The following is a 23,895-nucleotide window of genomic DNA, read 5'->3' on the forward strand; positions in this document are numbered from 1 at the left end:
AGTTTATTTATGACTGTTTCAACGTTTTCCGGGTTGGGACGGTAATTAAATGACTGTTACAACTTTCGAATGGTTGCATCAGTTTTATTACGACTGTGACAACCCTTTAGGCGTTTAATCAGTTTATTTATGACTGTTGCAACGTTTTTCGAGTTGGGACAGTTGTAAATCAACTGTTACAACTTTGAAATAGTTGTATCAGTCCTTTAATGATTGTGACAGTTATTTCTGGCGTTGTTACAGTCGATTTATGTTGTAGACAAACACTTTTAAGGTTGGGACAGTTACAAAAAAACTGCAGCAGTGAAATTTAACAACTGTTACAACCTTAACAAACATTATCAGTCTTAGAACGACTGTTACTGGTATGGACAGACGTTTTTTCGTCCAGTAGTGTGATTTCGTAGAAAATACTTTTAAATAGAATTCACTTGAAAAAGCCAATAACGATTGTGCAGTCAAATAAACAGGACTTGTAACGGGTCTTGGTCTAAATCGCTGAAATTTGCTTCCATGAAAACACCTAAAAAAGAGAAGAAACTGTGCGTTTAAGATTATTGTTGTCAAATTTCATTCCATTGGCAAACAGACAATGCCGTCAGAGTAAACATAGCAGTTTCAGTTTAATATTTAAGGACTTCGGAAGCATAGACGGTTGAAAACTGACACCACCATAGTCAAACCCGATTCGACAGCGAACGATTAATAACAGGCTCCAACACACGACATGGACATGAACGTGATGAAGACAAACAAAAGTGAAAGCTGATTAGCGGTTGTTCTTCTGAGTCATTATGGTCGTCTAAGAATCTATATGATTCCTGTGTGGATAATAAATGATGTTTTTGTTTTCTTTTTGCTGTTTCATTTTAGTACACCTTGGTGGATGGATAGGTAGTTTTTTGGCAGAAAATACTATTCATGCACATTTAATCGTTATCAAGTATTCAAGATAATACAACATAGTTTATAGACGTTTTCGTCTATCAAATTTATAAGTTTCACCACTTTAATATCCGTGGAAATATTAAAATTTTACTATATTGTTGTATATTATGTTTAGACGTCGGCTAACTTATACAAACCTTACTTTCCACAGAAATTTGATACATATAACAGTACTAAACATGTAAATTTGAAGTGATTTTAGTTACATTGTATATGCAAGAAGACCAAGAAGCTTGTTTCTATGCATAGCACACATCTGGTTATGAATTTACGTAATTTATTAACTATATATGTGACCAGCCATGAGATTTTCAGGCTTATGGAGGTATTAGAACCAAAATGAGTTTTTTGCATTTTTATGAAGTACACATAGATACAAAACACCAGAAAAGAGTTTTTGGTCGAATTATCAAAATTAAAAGAATTATGGTCATTTTTTTTTTTTTAAATAGTACCACTTTGCAATATTTCTAAGGTTTATCTAATTTAGTTCTCCTTGCAAGTTGACGTATCATAGTGTGTTTGGATTTTTTTAGTCTTGAAAATTATCAGAATGTAACTGAAGTGAACTAAATTTATTGATAAGTATCAGTCAATTTGGGTTAAATTAAGCAAACATTCGGTTTCCATAGCAACCATGGATCTACTTTTCAAATAAAATCACTCAAAAATAGTAGAATTAAAATTCGTATGTCACTCAAAATATCTGAAGATAGATACTGACACAGAGATTGCAAAACTAGTCATGTTGAGCATCTCAATACTTGTATTTCTGTGTATGGAACGAAAGAAATGGGTCATGTCAAAAATTAAAATACACCGGTTTTGTCATTGTTGTTTACTACTCAATCACCCCGTTTCGTCTATACAATGTATATATCACCCGTTGTTTATGCCCACCTACGGTAGTAGATGGGCATTATGTTTTCTGTTCTGTGCGTCCGTCCGTTCGTCCGTCCATCCGTTCGTTCGTCCGTATGTCGCGCTTCAGGTTAAAGTTTTTGGTCAAGGTATTCTTTGATGAAGTTGAAGTCCAATCAACTTGAAACTTAGTATACATGTTCCTTGTGATAAGATCGTTCTAATTTTAATGCCAAATTAGATAATTTATTCCAATTTCACGGTCCACTAAACATAGAAAATGATAGTGCGAGTGGGGCATCCTTGTACTGTGGACACATTCTTGTTTATATTTTTTTTTAAACCAACAATTCATGAAAAGCAAGGTTAACACGGATGTGAACATTGTCTTTCGAAAGAATTAAAATATATTTTTATTGTAAAGTAAACTTGGTGTGTTAAAATTTATTTATTTTAAACGGGCACTTTAGGACGTAGGTAATTATAGTAATACACATTTTCCTAATGAAAGGCGTATCCGGTATTTCACTGATCTTCAAACTAATTATAAATGGAATATAAATATGCAATAGCAAACACTGATATCTAATTATTTTATAACATTATGATATTTTTATGCCCCACCTACGATAGTAGAGGGGCATTATGTTTTCTGGTCTGTGCCTCCGTTCGTCCGTTCGTTCGTCCCGCTTCAGGTTAAAGTTTTTGGTCGAGGTAGTTTTTGATGAAGTTGAAGTCTAATAATCAATTTGAAACTTAGTACAGATGTTCCCTATGATATGATCTTTCTAATTTTAATGTCAAATTAAAGTATTGACCCCAATTTCATGGTCCACTGAACAAAGAAAAAGTTAGTGTGAAGCTCAGGTTAAAGTTTGTGGTCAAGGTAGTTTTTGATGAAGTTGAAGTCCAATCAACTTGAAACTTAGTACACATGTTAACTCTGAGATGATCTTTCTAATTTTAATGCCAAATTAAAGTATTCACCCCAATTTCATGGTCCAGTGAACATGTAAATTGATAGTGCGAGTGGGGCATCCGTGTACTATGGACACATTCTTGTTTTATATAGGTTTTGAGATACAAATGTACATCACAATATGTCACCCCACCCTTTTTACAAAAAAGCTAAATAACGCTTAATAAACAAAATTTAAAACATCACCAAAAGTATGCAGAAGTTAAGATTTATATTACTAAGAAGTGTGTAAAGTTTGATGCAATAATGACAAATCGTTTTTGAGATATAGCGCGACATGTTAAAAAAAAACACACTCCTGTTTTACTTACTAAGTCCTGTAACTCAAAAAGATTTAGACCTTAACAAGCAATAACTTTGTTAAGTTTCATGAAAACTGGATAAGCTGTTCTTAAGTTACGGGATCACAGTAATCTTTTTAAAACTAGATACCCTAATTATAATTAAAAAAAGACATGATTTTAAATAAGGTTTGTTAAATACAGCCTAGAAATTTTAGATGTGAAAATGTATGTAAAAAATTGTATTGAAAGATAATGAACGACGGTCGGCCGGTACCAATTAATAAAAAAAAAAACCTTTTCCTGTTGGGTCAATTGAGCTTAAAACAACCAAGAGTTCCAAACAAAATTACACCGTTCTTGAAATAAAAAAAAATGTGTCACAACTTAAGATTTTAAATTTTCCCGAACGAGATAACTTGGACATAGCAAAAAACTTCACTGGCGGTTTTTTTTCTTCAATAAAACGAGGTCAATAGAAAAAAATCGTTAGATCTGTGTTCCATACTTGTATATGCTGCTTTGAATTCAAATCACTTAGTTTCGCTTGTTTAAAAATATCAATGAGAATGTTTATAATAAACATAATCAAACTCGCTGACCTATTTCTTTCGTTCCATACTCAGAAATAAAAGTATCGAGATGCTCAAAATGACAAGTTTTGTAATCTCCGTGTCAGTATCTATCTTCCTGTACCTTTCTTTCCGTACAATGTGAACAATTTAGCGTTCGAGGCAAGGTTCACTCAATTCGTCATTTGGACGTGCATGTTTACTTATTTCTCCGTTAAATAATATAAAACGGTTTTAGTAAATATTGAATATCACAATACAAAATATTTGTATATGTATATATATTTTTTGATATCATAAAAAAATAAGAAAATAAGGAGAAACCTATCTTTCTTCTGTCTATTGATGTTCCGTCATTGTGCCGGATGTTAGATACCATCGAGTCCGAACAAATTTTGCCGGTGTGGTTTAGACACAGTGCACTTGTAAATTCATTTTCATCTTCAAAGTATGTACATGTGTACAAAATATATTTTGTCTTCTATGTTTAAATTTTCCTTTGTTGTCTAAAAATAGTTTAACGTGAGTAGTCCCCCTTGATGAAAACCTGGAGCTCAAAACTAATACGGGAAAGATAATTAATTTACGCATTGTATAGTCCTTCGCTACTATTTTATTTGTACGATTTATCTGCAATGCTACTATAATTTATAAATAACAACCAAAGCCAGTGGCGGATCTAAAAATGTTCATAAGTGGGGGCGCACTGACTGACCTAAGAGGGGCCCTCTCCAGTCACGCTTCGGGCCTCCCCTCCCCTAAATCCGCCTCTGAAATCCCTTTCAACGATTAAGAACAAAGTTGTAAACATCAAAGCTACAAGTTGCGTAAATTAATCATGTCGCAAATCTATACACGGGAATTATAAATTCTATTTTATCCCGCATGATTAAATATTGTTCGTAAAAAATCTTCTGTTTACATATTCGAAATTATATTCAAGTCTTTAAGAGAAAAAAAGGCAATTTTAGATAACTTTATGAGTTAAACAAATTGAACATTCAATAACAGGTGCTCCGATTACGTTACGTAACTTTACATCGACGTTTTCTCATTATGACGTTTACCTCCATAAGCCTGGAAATGTCATGGCGGGTCACATATATAACAGTAAAAATATAAACAGTAGTTTAGTGTTCAAATGCCATTACATCGATTAAATTTTGAACATACAAAAACAAATTTAAAGATCATTTATCGATCGGCACAATTACATTGTACTTAACGTCAGTGATTTGTTGCCAAATACGTTTCAATTTATGTTGAGAATACCAGGAAGTACGTCGTACTCCGTACTACAAGACTTGTTACAATTATAAGTCATTTAAATGAATAAAACAGGAATATATAAATTAAAGTATTTGGTTTACCCTATGCATTGGTCTCATTTTAAACAAAAAAAAGATATCTAAAAAATCAACCGTTTACCGACACAAATGTTTTTTGACAGACCTTTATATATATTTTGCTAAAATCATCCCGAATCTGAATAAAATGTTTTGACAAGAATATAAAGTCCTGGATATTTCAAAACAAGATAAAGTCAGTATAATATACAAATTGAATATGTTACAAAATATTTAAAAACAAATAATACGTTTCAATAATATGTTTAACCGATGCAATGTGTGTACCCAAGACTTCCTTCTTTCCCTTTTGAAAGTACTAAGGTACCTTTATTTAATGACTTAGTACGGAGCTGACCACCACAAACGTTAAACAGTAACTAACATATGGTTATAATTATCAAGAGGATGGCAACTATTCTAAATCAAATTTGTAAATTCAAATATTTTCTAAAAGGGAATTTCCTATTTGAAAAAATGAAAAATATTTATTTCTTTTCGTGGGTAATTTTTCGATGTATAGAAGTAAAAACATTTCGTTGGTTTAACCTACACGTTTATTGAACGTTTTATTTCGTTGAGGTGTAATTCAACCATTGACGTTGTCCAATCAGTCTTTATTAAATTTGCACTTTTAAAAAAATGTGCAGAATTTATCTTTGTTTCAAATAAAAAAATACTTGGCAAGAGTAAAGTTTTATCCTGATTTGTATTATAGAAGAAAATTCACATTACATGTCATTGCATATAAGAACATAACTACAACTAGAAGTTGACCAATCAAATTCTCCCTTTCATGTACGTGTGCACCAGCTTTTGTAATCATGTTACCTCCAGTTTTCAAATTATTCTATAAAAACTTTAAATAAAAAAATAATGATGCTTTTAAATACCCAATATATACAATGTATGTTATGATCCAAATATGTTTTATTGCAATGAAATGTAGGATTATTTACATACAAATATCAAATTCATTTGATTTTTATTTACCTATTTTCGTATTCAACCGGATGTGACAAACTATGATTTGGTGGTTTAACTAAAGGTAGGTGTAATACAACCATTCATTTTCCCCTTTTAGTCATTGTTAAATTTGCACTTGTCAAAAACTTGTGTAAAACTTATCTTTGTTTCAAATAAAGAAATACTTGCAATGAGTAAAGTTGTTTTTTTTCAGTCACGTATTATAAAAATATATCACATAACATTTCATTGCATATAAGAAATAAACAAAACTTGAAGTTATCAATAAGATTTTCCCTGTCCCTGTGTACAAGACAATAACAATCAAAACCAATGAGTAACAAAGACTCACAAAACCAAAGGACATTTACACCAATAGTTATAAATAGTAATCAAGAAACAACACGAACTCCACTAAAAACCGGAAGTGAAATCAGGTGATGCGGAGAAGCTTTAGTAACCATGTAACCTCAAGTTTCCAAAATATTCTATAATTAACCTGAATAAATATATATATATGTTTATGAGCAATAAATGTTTTACTGCAATGAAATGTAGAATTATTTACCCACAAATATCAAATTCAAGAGAAATATTTTTTTCGACTTATTTTCGTATGCAAATGGATATGACGTACTATGATATTACACCTAAAAGGTTTAAATTCGAGCTGTTATTTTTTGGCGAAATCTCGGAATATTAATTATCAACGAATACTAATTTATCCACATAAGATTATAAGCAAAATATATCATATACTGACAGGGGTCGAATTTAAGCTTTTTTGTGTACTGGTCAGCCAGACCGGTGGACTGAAAACTCTACTGGTCCGGCTCCAAATCTAGTGGTCCTGCAAAAATGACATTCATTTGACAAACACTAATAAAAATGTCAGATGTATATATTTTTTCTTTCCGATCTACTATATAATTCAACCATTCCCGATCTTTTTCCCATGTTTTTTGGTATTTGCGTTTCCTTTTGTCAATTTCATATACTTTATTTCGATCTTCCTTTTGATTTTTACTTATTTGGGTTTTTTTTTGTCAGGCGGTTTAGGTCCTTTCAAAAATTTCCACATTTTATATTGTCGTGAAGAACGCTCACCCGAGATATTAATCAACTTGAACAATTGTAATACACCCCCCCCCCCCCCTTTCCCAGTACTGTGTAATTGATTTTACAGGTAAATTGTTTTGTAAACAAACTGAGATGGCGGTGCAATCAGTGATTTTTATCGACAAATTTCTACTAGTCCGCCGGACCATCAGCTGACAAAATATACTGGTCCAACGCACATTCTACTAGTCCAGGACCTCCGGACCAGCCAACTCTCTATGTAAGTCGCAATTCATAGAATTAAACCATTATATGTCAGTGTACGGTCTTTAACGATGCTCACACCGAACAGCAAGCTATAAAGGGCCCCTAACAAAAATAGTGTAACACCATTTAAACGTGAAAACCAACGGTAAATCGAGAAACACTTATAAATCACATAGATGAACGACAACTACTGAACCTCAGGTTCCTGACTTAGGACAGTACAGGTACAAACAATTATTAACGGTTATCAATAGCGTGAATTAACGTTTGAATGGTACCATGGAATGGCTTATAAAATAAGGAAGATATAACTATAGATCACCGTTCGGTCTTCAACAATGAGCAAATCCCATACCCCATAGTAGCTATAAAATGCCCCAAATGACAATGAAAAACAATTCAACCAGAAAACTAACAGCCTCATTCATGTACAGAAAACATTTAATTGTTTTTTTGGGGGATGGTATAAAATTGACCCCTTACTTCCGCGTTCAAACATCAATCCGAAATCCTATAGCAAAAACAAATCATATTCGGAAGACTAGTATTCTGCATACATTCATGTACTATTAGTATTTTATAGTAATTAATTTTTAAAATATTGATCACATGATGCATATGATAGTCTAACAAGACTTGCAATTGCTATACATCAATTCGTCACTAATTTAATGTTTCGGCGGTTTTTGTATTATAAGCAAATGATAAATATAGAACGTTTATGAATGGTTTTAAGCATTGTAGACCTGCCACCATCAGTGATTTGCCTATCAACTTATTGGAATTTTGTCGATTTCAATATATCTGCTATATTTGTATGCTTTTTATAAGCTATTATTGGTTTACTTGAAAGTTTTTCGTTGCAAACCGCATCCTGTTTTAGTAGATCCCAATGTGTACTTGTTGAATTTCGTTGCCAATATTCAAAGAATTTCCTTTGTGTGTTTTCAATTTAAAATTACGTAATGAAATTGTTTCATTTTGGAGTATTTTTTTTCAATTTTAATGTAAATGGCAAATGGCAAAGAAAACTTCACATTGAAGCAGTTTTTGATATTTCAATTTTCTGAATGAAATTGAGTATTTATTAAAGTGGTCATTTATAAGTGTATACTTCGTCGAATAAGTTGAAAGACATTGTCCGTTTCAAACACAACGAAATACACTTGTTTCTCTTAACTTTGTGTATTTTGTTGAGTTGGTGATGATAGAATTATCTGCATTTTGAACATGACAGGCAAAATTCAAAACGGAAAATCCGTAATCAAATAGCGAATTCAAAAGTTGAAACACATCAAACGAATGAACACCAACTTTCATTATCCCGAATTGTTATATAATTTAGTATTGCGTAAATAATTGTAAAATATTCAAATTTTAAACGAAGATATTAATCGATAAACATATATGTTATCGACATGCCACAATAAACAGGATATCAATTTTAAATAGTCAAACGGTTTTGAAAGAATGTCTTTTGTTCGATTTTATTGATATGCACTGAGTACCAATTTGTTAAAAATTTATCAAACACTGGCATCTGTACAGATGTATCATAATAGTTGCACTGTGAAAAAAATGTGATTTACTTTATCTCAGTAATACAATACAACACTGCACAGTCAAATAACGGATAGTACAAAATTTGATACAGTATAATCTGTCTACCTGTTACTGTTAGACACACTTTCTTTATAACAATGGTAGAGTGTTCCTTCTTTTTAGTGAAATACGTTTGTTTTTTATTTCATTTTTATATATTATTGATCCAACTGTAGACACTTTTCGGATTGTTAAAGCCGTGTAAGATTATTTATATAAACATTTATAATATAATTTACTTTTGTAGAACAGAATGTGCTGATATGAATTCTCATTGATATGGTTATATTTATAAATTAACTGTTTACACAATTATGATTTTTTTTAAATACTAAGGCTTTTCTACCTGAGGCATAGATTACCTTAGATGTATTTGGCAAAACCTTTAGCCATTTTGGCTAACTTCGTACTTTATTTGACCTTTTTAACGTTTTGAGTGTCACTGATGAGTCTTTTGTAGACGAAACGCAAGTCTGGCGTTTATACAAAATTTATTAATTTAATTCAAAATGTTCAAATACCCTAAAACAGTACATTGCTCAACGATATTAGCAAATTCATTTAGAATAAAAATGAGTTACTTCTTTGAGTCGACATCGAAATTATCTAGTGACGGAATATTTCGTTTCTTGAGATATACTTCAAACATATATCATATACATTTGTTATGTTCATACTTATTGATTTCATATTTTATTTTCAACATTTTTTTATCATTATTTTAAATAAACGGAAATAGGTTCACTTTGGCCACGAGCATCACTGAAGAGACATGTATTGTCGAAATGCGCATCTGGTGCAAGAAAATTGGTACCGTTAATTGTATTACTACCACTGGGTCGATGCCTCTGCTGGTGGACTATTAGTCCCCGAGGGTATCACCAGCCCAGTAGCCAGTACTTCGGTATTGGCATGAAAATACGGATTTTTTGTGTTATTAAAATTTACTGTTACAAAATATTAGAAATTATTATAAATTAAGGAATGTATCTCCCTCATGCAAAGCTCTGATTCCTTTTTACGGATTTGGCAAAATTTTTTGGACCTTTTGAATTATAGCTCTTCATCTTTTATATAAGCTTTGGATTTCAAATGTTTTGGCCACGAGCATCACTGAAGAGACATGTATTGTCGAAATGCGCATCTGGTGCAAGAAAATTGGTACCGTTAATTGTATTATGGCAGTCATAAGAGCATCACAGGTATGACTATCATAAGACAGTTTTGATTGACATTGAGTCTATGACATATCATCTGATAGTCATAAGATGGTAACAAGATGTGTCCTAATATATATCTTATGACATATTTTACGATACTTTCGATAACCAGGCCCTAGGCTTTAAACTTTGAACAGCAACGTACATTTGTTCTCAATTGTATTCAATAATGGCATTTGAATCAAAACAGTTCAAAGCTCGTTTAAGGTGTATGATCGGTCGAAGAAAAGACCAACTTTGATTTTAAATTCAATTTCATTTAAATTAATATTTCTGTTTGAAATATTACATGTGACACGCGTTTGTCTTTGAAGATTTATTTATTGAAGCATATCTGGTGTACACAAACATGAAACAAAAAGAAGGGAAAACCCATATTGTGCAGTGCCGTCATTTATTGTGTTTACAGCGAATCAAAAAAGTAAAAAAGGCCGAAGTTGAGGAGCATTGAGGACCACAACGTATAATAGATTTGCAAAATATAGCTAAGGTCGTCTATCCTTGAGGTAGAAAAGATGTTAACAGTTAATTCATAAAGATGACCACAGCAATGATAAGTCATATTTATGCTGAATACTTTGTAGGTAATATCCTTGGGGAATAAAAACGCCACTAGCAGTGGCATCGACCCAGTGTTTATAGTTAGTTTTCTCGTAAGATTGTTTTTCATTGTCATTTCGGGGCCAATTATAGCGGACTATGCGGTATGGGTTTTGCTCATTGTTGAAGACCGTACGGTGAACTTAAGTTGTAAATGTTGTACGCTCCAGGACAATAGCTTTGAATATAAAGAACGTTAGCACTTTGATTATTCCAATAACGGGCACATGAATGATAAGGGGATTGAGAAATTAAGAGCCCTAGTCTTTTCCAAAAAATGGAAATAACTGGTTGTAAAAACAGCAATGTGTATCTTATAATGCAGAGATCAAACACCTTTTCATGTCCTCCTCCAGTTTACAAATTCTGAATAAACTAACAAATATGTGACTACATTCCTCGAGCATATTACAATCTTAGTATGCACCAATGTTTGCATGATATTGTTGTATAGAAATGTTTATTTTAAAGAATCCAACATGTCCAAAGAAGCAACATTATCTTGCCATATATGAACATCATTTGGAGAAAAACAAATATTAGATTATACTCAGTTCCTTAAATGATATGACAAAATTTGTTCATTAATGGTTTGTACTTGTACAGGCTTGTTAAAACATTAACTACATCAAGCAAACTTTGTGAATTTGTTTGATTTAAAAGATTAATTATTGTTGGTCCTTATCAATATTTCCAAACCAGAAAAGATAATTATGATAATGATGTTTTTACAAACAGCTTGCCGTACACATTGATCATAATGTGCCAACGCATTTATGATATACTCAAACATAAAGGTTCGATAATGAACATAAAAACAATGTCCATACACTTGTTAAATTTTATTAAATAGTATTGGGGGTTTTTTCGAAGCAAATAAAGGCAACAGTAGTATACTGCTGTTCAAAACTCGTAAATCCATGAACAAAAAACAAAATCGGGGTAACAAACTAAACTGAGGGAAACGCATTAAATATAAGAGGAGAACAACGACACAACATTAAAATGTAACACACACAGAAACGGCATAAGCATTAGACAAAACCCGATGAGAATAAAGTGAGTCTTCATTAGTTCTAACAATCTGTTAATAGTTTCCTTATGAATATATTGCTTAAGAATTACCGATTCTGGAATAAAATTAGAAAATAACTACCACTCGTGTTGACATATAACTGCAATTACTCTTACCTTCGGCTAAAACTATGTTAGTATTCAATATAAATGCTAAGAAAACGAAGAAATATTTCATGTTGAAGTGGATCTTGCTGAATGCAGGAAGACCAGGAAGTTCATGTTTATATGAAGTGCCAAATTGTTTATAGATATACGTCATTTAAATATAACAGGGATATATACAAAGTATAATGTTCAAATGTTAACCCATACATCGGTCCTATTTAAAACACAAAAAAAATAATTTAAAGATCAATCTTCGCGTGCTGCAAGAATCGTCCACAATCTGATTAAAATCTGTTGATAAACTGATCTTCATAAATATTTTAAATAAACTATAGTCAGTAATATAACAATATATCAATCTGTTGTGTTCTGATGTAAAATTTACAAAAAACTTTAACATTAATTATGGCATTTTAATAATATATGTTACTCGATACTTCCTTCTTTCTGCTTAAATGTTAACTGCCCTTAATTTAGTGACGTATTTATAATGAAGCTGGTCGTTACTTGTTGAATCCAAACTGTAGCCATTATATACCTTAACAAAACAACAAAAATAAGTAATGATTAGAATAAGTGGCTTTTTATTATTATGATTAGTGCCGAGGAAATTGCAGGTTTTTTTTGGAAAAAGACAGAATATTCATACATTCTAAGCGTTTGATACAAAATCGTACTGTAGATTCGTCAAACTTCAAGCCAGTACTTCGGTATTGGCATGAAAATACGGATTTTTTTGTGTTATTAAAATTTACTGTTACAAAATATTAGAAATTATTATAAATTAAGGAATGTATCTCCCTCATGCAAAGCTCTGATTCCTTTTTACGGATTTGGCAAAATTTTTTGGACCTTTTGGATTATAGCTCTTCATCTTTTATATAAGCTTTGGATTTCAAATGTTTTGGCCACGAGCATCACTGAAGAGACATGTATTGTCGAAATGCGCATCTGGTGCAAGAAAATTGGTACCGTTAATTGTATTATGGCAGTCATAAGAGCATCACAGGTATGACTATCATAAGACAGTTTTGATTGACATTGAGTCTATGACATATCATCTGATAGTCATAAGATGGTAACAAGATGTGTCCTAATATATATCTTATGACATATTTTACGATACTTTCGATAACCAGGCCCTAGGCTTTAAACTTTGAACAGCAACGTACATTTGTTCTCAATTGTATTCAATAATGGCATTTGAATCAAAACAGTTCAAAGCTCGTTTAAGGTGTATGATCGGTCGAAGAAAAGACCAACTTTGATTTTAAATTCAATTTCATTTAAATTAATATTTCTGTTTGAAATATTACATGTGACACGCGTTTGTCTTTGAAGATTTATTTATTGAAGCATATGTGGTGTACACAAACATGAAACAAAAAGAAGGAAAAACCCATATTGTGCAGTGCCGTCATTTTTTGTGTTTACAGCGAATCAAAAAAGTAAAAAAGGCCGAAGGTGAGGAGCATTGAGGACCACAACGTATAATAGATTTGCAAAATATAGCTAAGGTCGTCTATCCTTGAGGTAGAAAAGATGTTAACAGTTAATTCATAAAGATGACCACAGCAATGATAAGTCATATTTATGCTGAATACTTTGTAGGTAATATCCTTGGGGAATAAAAACGCCACTAGCAGTGGCATCGACCCAGTGTTTATAGTTAGTTTTCTCGTAAGATTGTTTTTCATTGTCATTTCGGGGCCAATTATAGCGGACTATGCGGTATGGGTTTTGCTCATTGTTGAAGACCGTACGGTGAACTTAAGTTGTAAATGTTGTACGCTCCAGGACAATAGCTTTGAATATAAAGAACGTTAGCACTTTGATTATTCCAATAACGGGCACATGAATGATAAGGGGATTGAGAAATTAAGAGCCCTAGTCTTTTCCAAAAATGGAAATAACTGGTTGTAAAAACAGCAATGTGTATCTTATAATGCAGAGATCAAACACCTTTTCATGTCCTCCTCCAGTTTACAAATTCTGAATAAACTAACAAATATGTGACTTCATTCCTCGAGCTTATTACAATCTTAGTATGCACCAATGTTTGCATGATATTGTTGTATAGAAATGTTTATTTTAAAGAATCCAACATGTCCAAAGAAGCAACATTATCTTGCCATATATGAACATCATTTGGAGAAAAACAAATATTAGATTATACTCAGTTCCTTAAATGATATGACAAAATTTGTTCATTAATGGTTTGTACTTGTACAGGCTTGTTAAAACATTAACTACATCAAGCAAACTTTGTGAATTTGTTTGATTTAAAAGATTAATTATTGTTGGTCCTTATCAATATTTCCAAACCAGAAAAGATAATTATGATAATGATGTTTTTACAAACAGCTTGCCGTACACATTGATCATAATGTGCCAACGCATTTATGATATACTCAAACATAAAGGTTCGATAATGAACATAAAAACAATGTCCATACACTTGTTAAATTTTATTAAATAGTATTGGGGGTTTTTTCGAAGCAAATAAAGGCAACAGTAGTATACTGCTGTTCAAAACTCGTAAATCCATGAACAAAAAACAAAATCGGGGTAACAAACTAAACTGAGGGAAACGCATTAAATATAAGAGGAGAACAACGACACAACATTAAAATGTAACACACACAGAAACGGCCTAAGCATTAGACAAAACCCGATGAGAATAAAGTGAGTCTTCATTAGTTCTAACAATCTGTTAATAGTTTCCTTATGAATATATTGCTTAAGAATTACCAATTCTGGAATAAAATTAGAAAATAACTACCACTCGTGTTGACATATAACTGCAATTACTCTTACCTTCGGCTAAAACTATGTTAGTATTCAATATAAATGCTAAGAAAACGAAGTAATATTTCATGTTGAAGTGGATCTTGCTGAATGCAGGAAGACCAGGAAGTTCATGTTTATATGAAGTGCCAAATTGTTTATAGATATACGTCATTTAAATATAACAGGGATATATACAAAGTATAATGTTCAAATGTTAACCCATACATCGGTCCTATTTAAAACACAAAAAAAATAATTTAAAGATCAATCTTCGCGTGCTGCAAGAATCGTCCACAATCTGATTAAAATCTGTTGATAAACTGATCTTCATAAATATTTTAAATAAACTATAGTCAGTAATATAACAATATATCAATCTGTTGTGTTCTGATGTAAAATTTACAAAAAACTTTAACATTAATTATGGCATTTTAATAATATATGTTACTCGATACTTCCTTCTTTCTGCTTAAATGTTAACTGCCCTTAATTTAGTGACGTATTTATAGTGAAGCTGGTCGTTACTTGTTGAATCCAAACGGTAGCCATTATATACCTTAACAAAACAACAAAAATAAGTAATGATTAGAATAAGTGGCTTTTTATTATTATGATTAGTGCCGAGGAAATTGCAGGTTTTTTTTGGAAAAAGACAGAATATTCATACATTCTAAGCGTTTGATACAAAATCGTACTGTAGATTCGTCAAACTTCAAGCCAGTACTTCGGTATTGGCATGAAAATACGGATTTTTTGTGTTATTAAAATTTACTGTTACAAAATATTAGAAATTATTATAAATTAAGGAATGTATCTCCCTCATGCAAAGCTCTGATTCCTTTTTACGGATTTGGCAAAATATTTTGGACCTTTTGGATTATAGCTCTTCATCTTTTATATAAGCTTTGGATTTCAAATGTTTTGGCCACGAGCATCACTGAAGAGACATGTATTGTCGAAATGCGCATCTGGTGCAAGAAAATTGGTACCGTTAATTGTATTATGGCAGTCATAAGAGCATCACAGGTATGACTATCATAAGACAGTTTTGATTGACATTGAGTCTATGACATATCATCTGATAGTCATAAGATGGTAACAAGATGTGTCCTAATATATATCTTATGACATATTTTACGATACTTTCGATAACCAGGCCCTAGGCTTTAAACTTTGAACAGCAACGTACATTTGTTCTCAATTGTATTCAATAATGGCATTTGAATCAAAACAGTTCAAAGCTCGTTTAAGGTGTATGATCGGTCGAAGAAAAGACCAACTTTGATTTTAAATTCAATTTCATTTAAATTAATATTTCTGTTTGAAATATTACATGTGACACGCGTTTGTCTTTGAAGATTTATTTATTGAAGCATATGTGGTGTACACAAACATGAAACAAAAAGAAGGAAAAACCCATATTGTGCAGTGCCGTCATTTATTGTGTTTACAGCGAATCAAAAAAGTAAAAAAGGCCGAAGTTGAGGAGCATTGAGGACCACAACGTATAATAGATTTGCAAAATATAGCTAAGGTCGTCTATCCTTGAGGTAGAAAAGATGTTAACCGTTAATTCATAAAGATGACCACAGCAATGATAAGTCATATTTATGCTGAATACTTTGTAGGTAATATCCTTGGGGAATAAAAACGCCACTAGCAGTGGCATCGACCCAGTGTTTATAGTTAGTTTTCTCGTAAGATTGTTTTTCATTGTCATTTCGGGGCCAATTATAGCGGACTATGCGGTATGGGTTTTGCTCATTGTTGAAGACCGTACGGTGAACTTAAGTTGTAAATGTTGTACGCTCCAGGACAATAGCTTTGAATATAAAGAACGTTAGCACTTTGATTATTCCAATAACGGGCACATGAATGATAAGGGGATTGAGAAATTAAGAGCCCTAGTCTTTTCCAAAAATGGAAATAACTGGTTGTAAAAACAGCAATGTGTATCTTATAATGCAGAGATCAAACACCTTTTCATGTCCTCCTCCAGTTTACAAATTCTGAATAAACTAACAAATATGTGACTACATTCCTCGAGCATATTACAATCTTAGTATGCACCAATGTTTGCATGATATTGTTGTATAGAAATGTTTATTTTAAAGAATCCAACATGTCCAAAGAAGCAACATTATCTTGCCATATATGAACATCATTTGGAGAAAAACAAATATTAGATTATACTCAGTTCCTTAAATGATATGACAAAATTTGTTCATTAATGGTTTGTACTTGTACAGGCTTGTTAAAACATTAACTACATCAAGCAAACTTTGTGAATTTGTTTGATTTAAAAGATTAATTATTGTTGGTCCTTATCAATATTTCCAAACCAGAAAAAATAATTATGATAATGATGTTTTTACAAACAGCTTGCCGTACACATTGATCATAATGTGCCAACGCATTTATGATATACTCAAACATAAAGGTTCGATAATAAACATAAAAACAATGTCCATACACTTGTTAAATTTTATTAAATAGTATTGGGGTTTTTTTCGAAGCAAATAAAGGCAACAGTAGTATACTGCTGTTCAAAACTCGTAAATCCATGAACAAAAAACAAAATCGGGGTAACAAACTAAACTGAGGGAAACGCATTAAATATAAGATGAGAACAACGACACAACATTAAAATGTAACACACACAGAAACGGCCTAAGCATTAGACAAAACCCGATGAGAATAAAGTGAGTCTTCATTAGTTCTAACAATCTGTTAATAGTTTCCTTATGAATATATTGCTTAAGAATTACCGATTCTGGAATAAAATTAGAAAATAACTACCACTCGTGTTGACATATAACTGCAATTACTCTTACCTTCGGCTAAAACTATGTTAGTATTCAATATAAATGCTAAGAAAACGAAGAAATATTTCATGTTGAAGTGGATCTTGCTGAATGCAGGAAGACCAGGAAGTTCATGTTTATATGAAGTGCCAAATTGTTTATAGATATACGTCATTTAAATATAACAGGGATATATACAAAGTATAATGTTCAAATGTTAACCCATACATCGGTCCTATTTAAAACACAAAAAAAATAATTTAAAGATCAATCTTCGCGTGCTGCAAGAATCGTCCACAATCTGATTAAAATCTGTTGATAAACTGATCTTCATAAATATTTTAAATAAACTATAGTCAGTAATATAACAATATATCAATCTGTTGTGTTCTGATGTAAAATTTACAAAAAACTTTAACATTAATTATGGCATTTTAATAATATATGTTACTCGATACTTCCTTCTTTCTGCTTAAATGTTAACTGCCCTTAATTTAGTGACGTATTTATAATGAAGCTGGTCGTTACTTGTTGAATCCAAACTGTAGCCATTATATACCTTAACAAAACAACAAAAATAAGTAATGATTAGAATAAGTGGCTTTTTATTATTATGATTAGTGCCGAGGAAATTGCAGGGTTTTTTTGGAAAAAGACAGAATATTCATACATTCTAAGCGTTTGATACAAAATCGTACTGTAGATTCGTCAAACTGCGTAAGCACCAATTTCGGTTATTTTTTTGTTTCGTTGGTTTATTCAAAGTTTGCATAATAGCCTTTTAAGAGAGTATTTCTTTGAAGATTAAACTCGAGGTTCGTAGTTATCCACGAAAACTATAAAACAAAAATGGTATTCCATGATTAATGAGGAATCAACAGTAGATAAGAAGTATAAACTAGATCTTGTATTGAGCTTGTTTTTAATTGTCAATGTACAATGATCCATGCAAGTTTGATGATCGTTTGATTTTAAATGTATATATTTCAAAATAATTCCATTAGATGTATGTTTCAGTATAATACTTTATTCTAATTGGCTAATTGAACATCACGTGTTATTCCTTCAGCAATTGTATCACTCAATAAAACTTTTCATCCATGAAAACACGTGGTCCCACAATAAAGTGCACAGGTGAATAAAATAAAAAAACAATATAAAATTCGTGTTTTCATGATCAAAGCTAAAAAAGGCAATTATAAGTATTAATGTTCCGCGCTTCATTCTAAAAATGTACGCACGGTCAACGCTTTTACAACCCTATGAAGTTACAAAAAGAAGCATTCAATTCTTAAATAAAAGAAAATTAATCTCATTGGAGATTTTTTTTTCATTTTTCAATTTTAAGAGTATAATTGAAGTATTTGTAAGTCAGGTATTTGCATTATTCTTTTGGGATGAGGGGGCTTTTTAAAATAATACTTTTTTAACAAAGAAATACAGTTGTTACTTTTTACTCTGTCTTTTTTGGTTCAATTAGTAATACGTATGTATGCATTTTTAACAGGTAGTTTACAATAACTGACCTCAGCAGCTAATTAAGAATATAGTAAATATTTCAAAAGGTTTCGTGACAGTGCAAGTAAACAAATAAAACTTGTCCATTGCTATTTTCTGAATAAATAAACCGGGACGCGTACGTATTGCGTATTTGTATGTAAATATAATTAAAGTGTAACGCAACAATTCAATTGTGCCACTAACAATAAAAAAAAGTCAAGCTCACTATATATTGAGAAAACATATTACAATATCAAAAAGAAAAAAATATATTTTCAGGACAACACTCAAATTATGTTTTTGGTTTCATTTGTATCCTTTTGATATTTATCTTAGTTTTTAATAACACGTTTTCGAGCTCATTTTATCGACACCACGCGTTTGAAATACTACCACATAGTAGGTAGACATGTTGCTATACACTCAATACTCAAAATTAAAATAAAAACTTATTTTATGATAGAAATTAAAGAGAGGCGAAAAATACCAGAGGAACAGTCAAACTCATGAATCGAAAATAAACACCATTGCTAAAAATGAAAAAGGCAAACTTACAAATAATAGTACACAAAAGAAACCTTATAGATTACTAAAGGCTGAACAACACGAACCCTGCCAAACGCTGGAGGTGGTCTCAGGTGCTCCGGAAGGTAAACAGGTAAATCTCCAAGCAACACTGATTGACACCTGCTGGGATATTTCCCCCCTAGAGTGTCAGTGCAATAATTCACAAAAATGTTACATGTGTCTGTGTTTTGAATTTGCGCCGATTTTTTTCCTTTCACTTGTGCCGATTGTGTACAGACTTTCCAAAAAAACATCATCAATCTTAAGGAAATCAGTTTTCAAATATATCATACCTTGATATACATAAACAAACTACAATCAGGACCCATTGATTTTGTCATAATGTGTAAATATGGCAAAAAACTTTGCATAATGTACAAGTATATGTTACCCAAGACTTCAAAAAACATCCCCATTCTTTAAGTTAATTAAATCAGTTTTCAAATAATATCATACCTTGATATACATAAACAAACTACAATCAGTATACTGGACCCATTGATTTTGTCATAATGTGTAAATTTTACGAAAGCTTAACATCAAATAATATATTATAATTATGTGTTACCCGACTTGGCCAAGAGTCAGTTTTTATGCATATCATACCTAATTTACATCAACAAACTGTAATCAGTATAGTAAATCAATGTATGGTGCCTTATTATGTAATTTACAAAATTAAAGCTGTAACATAAACAAGACATTTCTACGACATGTACATGTTACCAAAAAGAACACTTTCTACATTTGTCATTCTATTTAAACATTACTTATTAGGCTCTTAGATTGATTGACATATAACCACGTTGGGCCTTGTCGCACGCCTTAAACGTAATTTAACCATTTTTAGAGAAATATGCATCTCGAGGGTCGTATCGTTTTTTTCTATCAAATGAAATATAGCTATACTGCACTTACGTAAACCGAGTTAAAAAGAGTTTGGTCCAGTTGTATGGTAACGTGATAACTTTTACATATCTATGCACTTCTTTAAACCAAAGAAAAGATTAATTGTCAGATAAATTGGGGTGTTTTTTTTTTAATCAAACGTGTCCATATAATCATATATTCTTAATAGCGCACGTCGTCTGTATTTTACATCGGAAGACAGTGAGGGCATTCTTGTGTATTGCTGTTACCTAGATTTTCATTACGTAACTTTCGTGATTAGAGTGCAACTGATCTATGAACATGATAAATACGCGGACATTATCGAGTGCAAAATAACATTCATATCGATTGCTATAAATTCATTTTTTCGATGGATACTCCTAAATATATAGTTTATAGAACATAATCGATGAATACTCCTAAATATATATATTTTTTAGATCATAAATTAATGGATGAAACTATTTTGTCGTTAGAAATACATATATAAGTAAAAAGTCTTTAATATCTATGCATACGTACAGGAAAAGAGTCGGTTAACGCATGCGGAAGAATACCTTCGTTTGCAATCTCCCATGCAGAGTTATTGGTCTTTGGTCTCTCTCAAAGACCGATAAATCTGAACGGGGCATAGAAAGTTTTGCGGGCAATTTGAATTCCTACTCAAATCCAATCTATTAAAAAATAGAATTATTACAGAAGAGTGTTCACTATGCACCTGCACTGCACTTTTATTAATATAATATGCAGAATTGAATGACAAACTCTTACACATGGATGAAATTGTATATACATGTTACTGTAATGGTCCAAGGCACTCTATTACATAAAGAGGTGCGAGACAAGCGCCTATGACCCTCTAAAAGAACTTGCGATCATCCGATGTTCAGTACTTCAGTACTTTGATTTGTTTTCTTTTATTTTAAACAAAATGATTTTTTGAATATAAGCGTTCGAAAAAAAATCATAGATAGAGCGTCCAAAACATATCCTTATAAAATGTATGTACATAAAATTGAGAAAGGAATGTATGGTTAACAGGTCCAACCTGTCATTTGCCACGGGTCAGTTGAAGTTTCGTCAACCTTTACGGTATTTGTACATGTATAAATACAAACACCACCTCTGTATGTATGTTAAAATATTATGATTTTGGTTGCAGGAACTAATAACACATATTATTTGGTACCTAAGAAAGTTAGATCACACAAAAATATGACATGAACATGAAGTTTGAAACAAAGGAACCTTGAAAACTAGCCGACAATATACGAAAAATGCAAATAAAAAATTAATAAAAAAACCAACTAGCTAAAAATATATTTCCGTTAAAAAAAAACAGCAATATGTAACGATTAAACTTATCTACTATACCATATAACCAGTTTGATAGGTCTCCATGTACACTTGACCATAAAACATTTGACAGCAGTATTATTTTTTGGAATTAAAAAAATATGAATAGAACACTAGTTATATGGGGTAAACCATTAGTGTTGCGAGTGAACAGGACATGAAACAAAATATAAAAGGACACAAATTTTATAAAGCAAAGTCAAGCAGCAAAGTGATAAAAGAGAACGTCTGACTCTGTAAAAATTAAGTCTAATTCATAATGGACAATCAATGCAAGCTAAGATATTATAATATACATAGTGTTCTAGTGACTATTACAACATACAGTTTGTAGTAGAGTAGTAAATTCCATATAATTATGTGAGAGCGAGCGACGTTCGAGTCCCATGTCAATGTCGACAAGCGGACGATGGTGACTTACAATGTAGTAATGTTAGCCACGTTTATGTAAAAACAAAAAAAATACGGGGATTCCCCTCCGCCATATTTGGGTCGGGCTAACTGCACACGTTCGCACATTTTTAGAATGAAGCGCTGCTTCCGCGCTTCATACAAAATGTACTTCGTTTAACGCTATTACACTCTAATGCAGTTACAAAAAGAAGCATTCAATTTTTAAATACAAAAACATACAACATTTCAATTTTAAGTAGATGAAATCAATATTTTAAAGGTAACAATTACATGCATGTAGTAGGTCTTGTAATAGAGAATCCACCGACATGATTGGCTGAATTGTTTGTCAGCCGCTGGAAAATAATAATGAAATGGGGATAAAGCTGCATAAAATAACTACATGTAGCAACAACTCACTTGAAGGTCCGTATACGTAGGTGGCATTTCCCTATCCTAACATAAACCCTGATTTCATAGTTTTGAATATGCATTTAATTTGCCGCTGGACGTCACACAACTACCTATCCTATCATTCGAATTTAATAGAGGGTCAAAATCCAAGTTAAATTTCACTTGCAACAAAATATAATGAATGCAGGAAAGGCAAAACATGACGATGAATGGCTGTTTCGCAAAGACAATGACTTCAACGGATTCAAAAATCTATGTCAATCCGTGTCTAAACCTCGTGTGTAATTATGTTCTTCAAACTGCTGCAAAAATCGGCTCTGTTTTTTTGCATGTTTTTTTCTTTTCTACAGTGCATCAACTCGTAAAGATCAAATCAAACTTGTAAAATATACAAATGTTGGCTGTTCATATACATCGGAAATGTAAGAATACTGTATGAAATAGTAATAAAAAGTTTTCCATCGAAACTCTTTGCAGAAAATAAGCAAATATGATGATGAATTTTAATTTGGAATAAATTTAAAATAAATGATTTTTTTGACTTTTTTACCGTTATACGCATTTAAACAATAGGGCTACAACTGCCGATTCCATTAGGAAAATGAAAGGTGTAGATAAATTAGCACAATCATATAATATACAATGTATACATGTAAAATCCCCATCTAACATTTAACACCGAGAAGTTAACAAGTGTTGTATATCCAATATTTCCCTATTACATTTACATATTATGTTACAACTGTTCAGAATTTTAACATTGTTATATTCTGTAATTGAAGCATTGATAAAAAATGATTATTAATATTTGTTCAAGTTGTGTAATCTCCATAAGGGGAAATTAAACAAATGAGTTAAAAAGTAATAAAATTAATATTTGAATTATAAATAACTTATTTTAAAAAGTTCAAATAAATTAATAACTAATTTAAAAAAAAGTTAGAAAACGGAATTGTATGTTTAAGGATAAAGTCATTAAGCTAATTACTTCCTGGAGCAATGTTTTGTTCGGTCGCAGAACGTATATAAATACGGTTAATCTTCGTGTCAGGGACAGTGCATTTAGCTCCGTTTCATCAAGGCAATTCCGTATATTAGCTGTGTGCATGCATTTTACAAGTGATTAATTCAAACTTTTGTCATTGATTTTAAACGGATTGAAATTCGTTTTGTTTCACCCTTATTTATAGTGAATTGTTGCAAAATTCTTAACTTTTTATCCTTGTGTCAATGTAATAACTTATATTTGAACCCTCACCCGCAAGGAGAAGCATAACGACTGAAAAGTTTTCAATTG

At 31.6% G+C, this 23,895-nt stretch overlaps 1 protein-coding gene across 1 annotated transcript in view; it reads right to left on the bottom strand.

Moving 5' to 3' along the window:
- The window catches only part of LOC134727512 (von Willebrand factor D and EGF domain-containing protein-like), a 57,598-nt gene extending 45,636 nt beyond the window's left edge, over positions 1-11,962 (bottom strand). The window contains exon 1 of the mRNA XM_063591893.1: positions 11,893-11,962. Coding sequence (XP_063447963.1) covers positions 11,893-11,953 — 61 coding nt within the window. The 5' untranslated portion in view covers positions 11,954-11,962. The remainder of the gene's footprint in view (positions 1-11,892) is intronic.
- Between the last annotated feature and the right edge of the window lie 11,933 nt (positions 11,963-23,895).

The sequence above is a fragment of the Mytilus trossulus genome, chromosome 8, assembly GCF_036588685.1.
Source record: "Mytilus trossulus isolate FHL-02 chromosome 8, PNRI_Mtr1.1.1.hap1, whole genome shotgun sequence".
NCBI lineage: Eukaryota > Metazoa > Mollusca > Bivalvia > Mytilida > Mytilidae > Mytilus > Mytilus trossulus.